The sequence below is a fragment of the Mesitornis unicolor genome, unplaced genomic scaffold (assembly GCF_000695765.1).
Source record: "Mesitornis unicolor isolate BGI_N332 unplaced genomic scaffold, ASM69576v1 scaffold10408, whole genome shotgun sequence".
Taxonomy (NCBI): domain Eukaryota; kingdom Metazoa; phylum Chordata; class Aves; order Mesitornithiformes; family Mesitornithidae; genus Mesitornis; species Mesitornis unicolor.
This window is the reverse complement of record NW_010201121.1, coordinates 1,313-12,632: the sequence shown is the minus strand read 5'-3', so window position 1 is coordinate 12,632 and position 11,320 is coordinate 1,313. Positions and strand designations below refer to the sequence as shown.

Below are 11,320 nucleotides of genomic sequence, written 5' to 3'. Positions count from 1 at the left end.
GCTGCCTTTGAAACAGCTCCTTGCACCGCGACCCGGGTCTGGCCAGGGCCGGAGGGAGGAGCCGCTCATCCAGAGCAGCGCTAATGAGGGATGAGGCCGCTCTCGGGGGGAGCGGTGCTCTGCAATTAAAGACTTGCCATGCATTGATCTCGGCTTTCACAGCAGAGGCTGTTCGATAGACCCAGTCTTAACCAGAGATGCAACAGACGTCATTTTGTTCCAAAAGAGAGAGAGACTCCACAGTTGCCAGGGGGTTTGTGTAGGATGGGCAAAACCTGCACCCCAGCACCCCCATCCCTCCTATGTGACAGCACAGGGACCGGCCCCTGAACAGAGCACAGCAAACTACAGGAGAGGAGAGGAAGGAAGTGAGTGATCCCCAATAGTGGCATCAATATCCAGTATAAAAGTACTCTAGAAGTGGTTTATCCCTCAAAGCAAGCATGGAGCTCATGGCTGTCATTTAAATAACTGCAGCGAGTGCTTTGCCTCTGCCACACAGAGGCTTCAGCAGATGGCTTATGGGGTCAATCCCAAACCAGACCGCTCACTTGGGGATGGCTAGCAACGCAGGACAGCAAAGCTCTGGCCTTTCCAGCACTCTGGACTTTCCAATGTTGACTTCTGGGCTTTGTCTTTTCAGCTTTGGAAAGTCATCACCTTTTTTTTCTCCCCATCTCCAGTGACTTGCCACCTGCCTCAGGTGAAGGCCTGAAGCAATCGAAAGAGATGAGCCACGAGCCACATTGCTGTGAGCAGCATCTTTACATAATACTTTACAGAGAGGAGAGCACTCAGCAAATAACATCTTTCAACCTGTTCCCGTTACAGAAAGGCAGTTCCCCATGGAGAGGGCTCCCCGTTTTAAAAAGTAATTAGAGACCTCCTGTAGCAGGTTGCTTATGCAAGGCAGGACAGGCAGCAGAGCCAGTTGCTCCACTACTTTTAACTGCTTACACCAGAGGCAGCCCCTCAGATCAAGCAGCCCCTCTGTGGGTGCATCCATTCCCTTGACCCCCAGCAGTCGACGGGAGCACAGAGCATTTGTCCAACCAAAATCCTGGGGTGCTCTCACCACCCGGCTGCTCCACGGTCCCACTGGTTTGATTCTGTCCTGGAATCCCACAGCTTCTTTCTTAGGAACAATCTAAAAACTGAAATAAACCCCATGCCATTTTGTATTAACATTAAATAAAAGCGATTTGGGTGTAGCCTCACCAGCTCGCTTGATACTCAAGCTTTGCAGGCAGGACACATCACAAAGCAGAGGTGGTAGCAGTAAGAAAAGTCCTTTTTCCTGAGAGAGAGATTATTAAGGGGCCAGGGGCAAGCAGAAGCTGCAAATACATTGGGCTTTTGATTTCTAACTTTGATTTACAAAAATCTCCTGTTACGAACAGTCTGGGCTCGCCAGAGCCTGGTGCCACCCTGCAGGTGGCTGTGGCCGTGGCGCTCGCTCGCAGGTGGTGGTGGCAGGGCTGAGATGGGGAGGCCGAGCACTCCTCCCTTGACCCCGCTACTGCTTGGGCATGGTGAAGTCCCACGCTGTCTCCTGGGCGCATTTCCACATCGCCCGCATGAGTCGCGTGAAGCCCATGTCCTTGGGCTTCTCCAAGCCTCTCATAAGGCGCTGCTTCATTATGGCAACAAACTCCTTGTTGCTCAGCTCGCCATTCCCTGTGAGAAGAAAAACAAGTTAGAAACACTAAAAAAACCCACCAAGGACCTCCTCCCCGCATGCACTAACGTTAAAGGGAAGCAGGCACAAGCATCATTTCTTGAAGCCTGAAATCACATTTTGGCTTCAACCTCCCAAAATACCCTGCTGAGCACGGGGTTCAAGATCCCAACCCTACGGACGCTGCCCTGCTTAGCCTGGCACCACGACGTCTTGCAGGGCCTGAAGCTCTGAGGCTTTAACGCAGAAATGCACAGGAAACTCTCTGCTTTAAGTGACACACGAAATTACAGGAGCACGGGGTAACAGAGCACAGATTTTCCTTCATGAAGGAGAGGGGAAGATTCATTAAAGTAATCTAGTGAGGTTATTGAGAATTGTGTCAACTAAATTTGCATTAAAAATAAGATTATAGTAAATGGGGGGAAATTGTATCCTGTAGTTGCTTAAGCACCAATAATAAATTAAAACCTCTGGGTTTTTTATTCAGGGAGCTGGTTGATCAGAGGGGACAGCAGGAAGCCACGGCGTGACTGACAGCCTGACACCTGCCTGCTGAGGGGCTGATGGCTTCTGTCACGATGCCACACGTATCCCATTGCCTGTTTTGCTGCCCTGCCTATGGCACACAGCTGATAGCGCTGATTTTAGCTTCTGGGGAGCAGCACAGAAAAACAACCCACCTTTGGGCCCCAAAAGAATACAAGGGCCATCAAGAAACAGTTCTGCCAAAGCCATCAGCTCCCCAGATCAAAGGAGAGAGAATCTCTCTGTCTGATTGTTATGAAGAACCACATCATTACATTTCATGAACGAGTCTCTTCATTTGAGAGCTTTTTTCCTGCCTTACATCCGAACGCAAATCTGGGACGCGAAATTCCAGCAAACTATCAAGGGGTAAGTAAAATTCCCTCTGGTGCTGCAGGTTTTTAGATGTATGCATGGTAATGCCTATAAACACCGACAGAGTAAAAACACACACACACACACACACACACACACACGGTCTACGCCTGCTTTTCCACTCAATCCTTAAAGGAACACCTCTGACAACGACAGTTTTCCCACCCCCCAAAGGCTTGCTATCAAAATATTTAGCAGGTTCTCCGATGAGAGGATGCAAACAGGGAATATTTGGCTATGCTTCGGCTCACTCTAATCTCTAGCCTGATCATCTGGCTTGAGGATCGTATCAGAAAGTGGCACTGAAGCACAGAGATAAATAAAACAAGAGATCCAACCTCAGAAAGGTGCAAAGGAGCAGATGGGGCTGAAACCAAGAGGGACAATGAGGCATGAAGACATTTTTTCAAATGATCATATTTGTATCAGAAAACAAGTAACTGTCTATTTATGCATCGCTGGTGCTGCTCAGAGCTGCCAGAGCCCAGTGACTGTGCTGGAGAAACACGGTGCCAGCAAGATCTCTGGTTTTGGCTTGACAGTTTTGGGCAAATGCAAAATTTTGCTGCTTTCCAAGTCTGAATTGCTGCCATTATCCCCTGGTGGCAAAGACTCCACGAATTCTCATTAAATCAACCCGAGAGCACTTCAGTGTGGCGACAAGCTACCCTAAAGCCCTCGCATCCTTTGCGGGCCAGCAAGGCACAGAGCTGCCATTAATTAATGACGCTGATATTTGCCCAGTACTTTGGAGAAAAAGTACCAGACAGGCTTGTTTCCAACAGAGGAGGACAATAGCTCACTTTGTTAAATAAAAGTTTTGTGGGAGGGGAAAAAGAAAGCTGTGTAGCAAGCTGTGCATTTTGCACTCGCACCTCGAGTGCTGTGTTCAGTTCTGGGCCTCTCACTATAAGAAGGATGTGGAGATTCTGGAGCGTGTTCAGAGAAGAGCCACAAGGATGGGGAGGGCTCTGGAGAACAAGCCTGATGAGGAGCGGCTGAGGGAACTGGGCTTGTTTAGCCTGGAGAAGAGAAGGCTGAGGGGAGACCTCAGCACCACCTCCAACTGCCTCAAGGGAGCTTGTGGAGAGGTGGGTGCTGGTCTCTTCTCCCAGGTGATGGGGGATAGAACAAGGGGAAACGGCACCAAGCTGTGCCAAGGGAGGTTCAGGTTAGAGCTAAGGAGGAAGTTCTTTACTGAGAGGGTCGTCAGAAGCTGGACCAGGCTGCCCAGGGAGGTGGTGGAGTCACCATCCCTGGATGTGTTTAAAGAGCGGGTAGACGAGGTACTTAAGGATATGGTTTAGGGGGTAGACAGGAGTGGTTGGACGTGATGATCTCAGAGGGCTATTCCAACCGAGTGATTCTGTGATTCTGTGATCTTGGAAGCTGGGTACCATCAGCTACCCTCTCTAGAAGGGCAGGAGCATCTGTATAGACCCGCAGCCAAAGAACAGACGGTAGCATGGCAAGAAGAGCCATAGCCATGGCCATGGCAAGCTTTCATGGCTGGCGTTTTTTCCCCCTGCATTTCTTCCCCCAGATCAACTCTCGCCCAGCCCGGCCGACAGGAACGGGTCACTCACCGTCGCAGTCAAAGAGCGCGAACACCACGTCACACACGTGATCGGAGAGCTCCACCTTGGCCACCGTCCTGGCCACTTGCTGCATCGTCACTGCAACGGAGGGAGGACACAAGGTTAGAGGAACGCTGTGATCTGCCCGCTGCGGCGAATGCAGGCAGAGGAGCGGAAGACTCTTCTTCCTCCACGGAAAACTGCCTTTACTAAAACGTGTCATGTTCAAAGAGGCTTGGAATAAGCTTCATCCCCAGCCTGTTCAACAAATGCCTCAAAACTGGGCTCCTCAAAGCCTTTGCCTTCCTCCCGCAACACCGCATGGGGTGTGGAGAGGCTGCTGCTGAGCACCGACATGCTGATACCTGTGTGTTCAAAATTAACATTAAAAACACTGAGATGAAATGTTTTTTTTCCCCTCTTTGATTACAAAAATCAGAAGCATCAGCACCAGGTGGGAAACCTTTCCTGACAGGCTTGATCAACAAGGCAGCTCCTTCTGGCGGCACTGCAAAGATACTCTACAAACCAACTATTCCAGCAGGCTGGGAATAATAAAAACCAGCTTTCCTGTTAAGTAACCCAGGCCAATAATTGCAGAACGAACCCATTCGCCCACTCCCTGCGACAGGCTCTGCAGTGAGCAGACAAGGTTAACCCTGCAAGAAAATAAAGAGTTGTAACAAATTATTTCACTTCCCCTCCGCCCCCAGAACGGCAGCAGAGCTCATCAGCAAAGCAGAGAGCAGTAGTTTTGTTCACACCTCTAGAAAAGTGCAATCCATGGAGCTATTAATTTGGTAGGGTTATGCAGTAGATTTTGCTGCATAAAGGGAAAAAAAACAACCCCAAAACCCTCACTGGGCTGGTTTAGCCTTTCCCCTCAGGTATTTGTGTGAGTCTGGCTGCCCTCTAATCTCCCTTTGACGGCTGCTAAGTGAAGGACCGAGAGGAGGTAAGAACAGCTCAGCTGTCGCTCTTTGTCGGGGCTGAAACACCCTGCTCCCTTCCAGATACCTGATGAAATGGAAGGGCTTTGAATGAACATGAACGCATTTTAAGTTAAACGGCTTCCCTACAAAGCCTGACCCCAGGAAATCCTGTCCAGAAAGACCCCGCGCCGCGGCAGCGAGCCCACAGCAACCGAGATGAACATTTCGCTGCAGAGCTCCCCTCCAGCACGGCAAGAGAGGGAAGTGGTGTGACAGAAAAATCACACTGAAACAAAAAAAAAGCCTCTGCTTTCATCCTGCTGGGTTCACACACTCGGGTCCCTTTGCAGAGCTGCTGGCCCTTCAGAAATTTTGAAGAGTTGTGTCAGAAAGGAAGAAATAAGCAACCAATCTATACCATAACCAGATTAACTGTAAGCTGTATTAAGTGTTTCTAATATGATTCTTTTTCATGATTGTTCAGATTACTGGTTCCTTCCACCCCATTTCTGCTCCCTTGAGTGCGGTTTGGCGTTTTCAGGGAGGAATTCACAGCCACCATCAGATCCCTTTCCCCTATAAAACCCCTACTTTTACTAAACAATGCAGGAGAAAACTGAAATTAAACAGAAGGTGGATTAAAATGTGTAGAATCGCAAGTAGGCACCTGCTCTTCCTCTGCCATTACTCTTCTTTGAGTTCAAGTCCTTTCCTACGTGAGAGATGTGGCTCTGGTCTGCAATCACTGCTCCATATTTCAGCTCTGTTACCACAAGTCGGGATATGGCCCCTGCTTCTGTCCATGTCCTGCTGGCAGCCAGAGCTTCTTTGGGGAGGACAGAGGCAATGTAATCATTAAAGAAAGCTTGAATTGCTTTTGTTCCCCAGCCTTACACCTGAACCTGGCCAACCGAGTGCTGGGGAGACCGCCTGCCTCTCCCAGCCCACCACGCTGTCCAGGCTGCAGAGTATACCACAGCTCTCAAGAAAACCTGGATAGCAAAGGAAACGGGGGGAATTAATGTTTTAAGTACAGGAACAGCCACCACATCCATGCATCCCTTTTCTTTCACCTCTCTCCTTCTGAATATGCACAAATTAGCCAGCGAGATGCAGTGAATGAACTGCAACGCAAGTGAGCGGGCGCATTAGATGGCAGCAGCCCTCCAGAAAGGGCTTTAGCAGTCAACCATTTAATTGATTCTCTCATACCGGCATCAAACGCTCACAAATTAAATGACAAAGCTGCCTTCAGCTTTCCCCCTTGACCTGAGAGGGAGGGACCGATGGCCAGCATCGCACATAGCCCAAACCAGAAGAGAGGGGAACTACAAACTGCACAGGTATATAATGCAGTATTTTCAGGTCCTCTTTGATCAAACGCCAGGGACATGAAGTGGCACTAAATGCCAGAGCCAAACTGTGGATGGCACAGTCCTTTTTACCAAGATAAATACCACGCCGCTGGATTTTATATATGTTTTTGTAAAGGATGACTTTCTCCCCCCCAGTCAGGCAATGCCTGTTCTCTAAATACAGTCCTGGCTCTGGCCAGCTGCAAAACACGCACTGTAACTGGTACCTGCCACATGCACTGCTGGAGGACTGCAGTCATGTGTAAAGCTCAAGGAAAAAGAAGAGATTTAGGTAAAATAAAGAGTTCATCTCAACTTATTTCTTGGCTTACTTTAACCCCAGAAAGTCCGTCTGCTGGGGTGGCACTTTAAAACACCTCAACTTTGGCAGCCGCAGAGATTTCAAGCGCTGTAAGCCAACTCTTCAGACAGCGAAAGCAAATCTGCATTTCCTCAGACAGCAACAACGAATTTCATTTAACTCCTTTTAAATGTAAATCTTCTTCAAAGGCATTCAACCAAGCTTTGACACCATCCTTTCCTCCTGGTGTCCCCAGGTACCTTACCAAAGAAGTTGTTTGCCTTATATGGGGGGGAAATAAAAGAGTTAGAATAATTTAATTAGAAGTCATGTTTCTGCTGTGTTTTCAGTCTCCTTCTTCCATCTCTACAAGGTGTCGCCCAGTCCCTCCCTCCTCTTTGACGTGTGCTTATTTATTTTTCACGGCTGCAGTTTTACCAGCTGTAATTTGTACTTACGGCTGCCAGTTACTGATTCCTCTCTTATTAATCCAACTGGTAAAATGTCTCCCCTGTCATGTTGTTCTTGCTTGATGCAAAAATCCTGCAAAAATGTCATTTCACAGGGGCTGTGTGAGTGTGCTGTGCTCGGTAACAATTTCGTTAGGTTTTAAGGAGCCACAAGGAAGGGGAAAGCGTACCTGCACACTCCAGACTACAAAGTATCTCGGTGAGACAAACTAAATGGAAGTAAACCTCCCAGCGTCAGTTCTTTACCATTTTACAAAATGAAATAGGTGGTCTCTGGGAAAACATCTCCTAAAAAAACCCAAACTTGTCCAGATTTGGGGTTTTGGGATGGCTGCACCCATTTCTACACGGGAAAGTCTCCTGGATTTGATACCACTGAAAAGTAGTTCCATGTTTCTATCTTGAAAATCGATGTGGCTTTTAAAATTTCAAGTTTTAGTGTCTCCCACTGGTTCATTTAATGAGCTACCCGAGTTATTTTATGCATGTTTAGTGTCTGACACACTTATCTTTTCTTCACTCCAATTCCCAGAACTGCACCATGAGTAATGCCTCGCCAAGTGCTTGCCAACAGAGCTTTTCTGTGGGCAAGAGCCTAGCCAGATGGCAAACTTCATTTTTTATCTCCATCTTGAGATTAATCACACATTTGGCCAAAATAATGGGCAGCTGGGCCGCTGTCTTTGTTTCCCAAACAGCACCCAGGGTGACAGGAGCAGGGCTCCCCGTTTGGGGCAGTCCCAGGCTGCAGAGGCAGGACATGGGTGTTTTGGGCTGGCAGAAATCAGGCTGTGTAGGGTCTCACGTTGACACACATTTCATTTAAGTTGGAAACGCTGGATGCCATCATCGACAATATAGCTAGCAAAAAGCTATTTAACTTTTTTCCAGCCATTTGCACGTGTACATACCACCAAAACAGAGGTGTACAAACCCTACTCAATCCTGTGCCACAGCACGTTCTCCTTTTTCTTCAACAGGCAAGGCTGCAGCCCCGCAGCTGAGCAGAAACTGTGTGGACATCAAAGGGAGCGTGACAGAAAGTCGCGGAGATCACGCTTCTGGGAAAAAAGCAGAGCTACCAGACCGAAAGCAAAGCCAATCCACTCTTCATGTCATATTCTCAGTCATAAATCAGTGAAGAAAGGAGATTCCAATGCAGAAAGTGGCTTCTAAACTGAAAGGTGTTCAGCATCTTCCAGGGGCTGTTGATGTACGGAGAGCTTGTTCTCGGGGCTACCGGGCTGACTTCTTACAGCGCTGTGTACAGGCGTCCTCTGCTGTGACTGAACTTTGTCCTACAAGTCGTCACATCAGTGCTCAGCCAACACCGCACTGTAATTGTGCGTGTACTAAAACCAAAGGGCAGGTGAGCTCCAGGCCCCTCCGGGGTCCTTGGGGACGCAGTGCCAAGCACCTCCTTGTTTCCTCTCCTGTCAGGACGCACACATCCACACACATCAACACACTGCTGTGAGGGCAGCAAAAGTGAAAATCCATGATCGTAACCTCCCTCTGCAGGACACCACATTTCATTGTTCAGCTCTTCTCCTTTTCACAAATCTTACCTCTGCCTCCTCCCAAATTCTGTGTCAAGTCTGCAGCCGTCTCAAGCTCCATACTCCAAATAAAACCATCTTCCATTGACCCCCCAATGATCCAGCCCTGCTCCGAGCTGGCCGAGCCACCGGAGCAAGCAGCGGGCCCAGCCACCTTCCCTCGCTTTTGCCCATCTCTAGCGAAGCGCATCTGCGCCTTGCCCTAAAACACAAAGGAGTTCTACCATGCCCCTCTGCCAGTGCCAGCAAAGCGGCTGCTTGGGAAGTGTGGCTGCAGACGGTGCCAAAAAAAGTGCAATTCACACCCTCACCTCAAAGGGGAATAAGCGATGGATTCGGCTCCTGTTCTGCTGCCAGCCGCAAGCTCAGGCTGGGAAAGTTTTCTAAGTAATGCTTATGATTTGAGAGAATGATGGCTATTATGTTTCTGGTAAAGTGAAGGACTAAGAAACAATCTGTGTGTAATTCTGTGCGTCGTTAAAATACAAGTTTATGATCCTTTTAGAAGAAGAGGCTACTTTAATTCAATGCAGAAATCAGGTTGTCAAGCTACGCTGTTTGGCGCCATCCATTCTTTTCCTCTTAAATTTTAAACAGCCTTTCTAAAATTGTAACAACATTTGCTGCATTAGGTTAGCAGCAATTTATCTGATACACAAACTACTCTCTTCCTCCTCCCCATATGATGAGTAATTTTTACATTTGTTGGTTTTTAATAAGCCACCTTGTGAAAGCCTGACTTTTGAAAGAGCACACCCCACTTATTGCTTATTTGATTTGTGGGTGCAATATCCAGACTCGGAGTGCACGCATGTGGAAACGGGTAATGAAAAGACAACTGAGGAGGCACACAGATCCCTGCTACAAAACCCAGGTGTATCGCTGCAACTTGCTTTTCACCTTCATTGGGACCACAGCAAAATGCTCTCTTCACACCTCCTGCCCAGAGCATCGCTGGGTTGAGAAGCACAGAAGGACGCCAGGAGCGATTCGGGTCAGCCACCGGACGCGTGTGAAGAGGGGATCTGCAGGATAACCCTCCTCTTCTGCCCCAGCCCGAGGAAATCTCTTGGGCCAGGACCCTGCAGGCAGGGAATCTGGGGACAGCCAGGCCTGTGAATGCCGTGGAGCCGTGCCCTGCTCACCACCAACCCTCCCTAAGGTTTCTTACTCCAGCCAAAGGCCTCCCAGCTCAATGGCTGTGGCTCCAGCACAAGCTCATTAATCGCACATAATTAAACAGCGATCACACTGATTTACCAACTGCGCGCAGACCCAAATACTCCACAAATACATATTCCATGACCGGGCAATTGGTAATTTGCTGTAGACACTAAGTAAATTGAATTTTCTGAGCTATTACCTCCTCGTGGGACGCAGCAGAAAGGGCTCTGCGCAGCAGCAGCACATCTGTACTTCATATTTTTACATTTAAATTAAAGAATCAGGCTCTTGTAACTTTAAATCTTAAGGTAACAGTGATCTAAAACAAAGAGTACAGATGATTTCCCAAAAAAAAATCAAAGGTGAGGAGGGCTGCTGACACACACAAGAAGGGATACGACAGTTTGACTCCCTTTGTAATTCCGCTAACCTAACACCCATTAACACCTGATATTGCCACAACAGCAGCAGTTGGAAGAACAGCTTACTTCAGAAACATTTAATTCTGCAGCTGCCTGAATACATCCCCTTTAACTTTCTAGTAGGAAAGTCTCTGCTTAGCCTAAAAAACTTTTAATGAGTTTGCCATTGCTTTTTTAACATTCCCAGTCTGAGTGTTTAAAAAAGACCAACCAACCAGAAAACCCTCTTAAAACAAAAGATCTAGAAGACAAAAGCATGTGGTATTTTTTATCTCCCCCCCATCTCCTTTTTTTTTAAATCAGTGTGTCAGATCTGAGAGCATACCTGATATGGATTAGCTAAGGAAAAGGAAACATATGATGAGATGAGGAAGGATACGGATTGGTCTGATCAATAAACCACACTATTACTGAGCTCCCCAGGAAACTCCAGCTCTAAGGTTTATTCAGGCAGCTCCTCCGGCCACACACGGCCTCTGGACATGGATTGTCTGAGGAAAGCCTGCTCTGGACAAACCTTAATGCTTGGTCTGGGACCTCAGTGGGATTTCAGTGACCCCTCTCCTTCCCTCCAGCACACCTGGGAGCTCCAAAGGTGCTTGCCATTACTTGGATTTCAGATCAGAAATGCAGCATCTGGCCGTACAGCTCTTATTTCTAGGCAAAGCCTCTCATTTTGAAGCAAAGCTGAAACAAAGTAAGTCCTTACCCACCAGCTCCACTGCTGGTTAGTGCCTCTGCTGTGTCAATCATGGAGACCTCTACATAAGATACAGTTTGCAAGAACACTTCTTATAATACTGCTTGTCTTTGCCAACGGTAACTTTTCAAGTACTTTGTAAAAGCAGAAAAAAATGTCATTTCAGAAGACAGGGATGAAGGAGAAAGACTGGTGTACCTGGGATCTGGTACCAGAGCCTGTTACACACTCACTAGGTCATCTTGCCTCTGCACACATC

General features: G+C 48.0%; 1 protein-coding gene across 1 annotated transcript in view; it reads right to left on the bottom strand.

The window, feature by feature from the left end:
- Positions 1–1,516: 1,516 nt before the first annotated feature.
- The window catches only part of LOC104544959 (calcium uptake protein 1, mitochondrial), a gene marked incomplete at its 5' end in the record, with an annotated part of 10,258 nt that continues 454 nt past the window's right edge, over positions 1,517–11,320 (bottom strand). Inside the window, 2 exons of the mRNA XM_010189969.1 lie at positions 1,517–1,677; positions 4,168–4,257. Coding sequence (XP_010188271.1) covers positions 1,517–1,677; positions 4,168–4,257 — 251 coding nt within the window. The remainder of the gene's footprint in view (positions 1,678–4,167; positions 4,258–11,320) is intronic.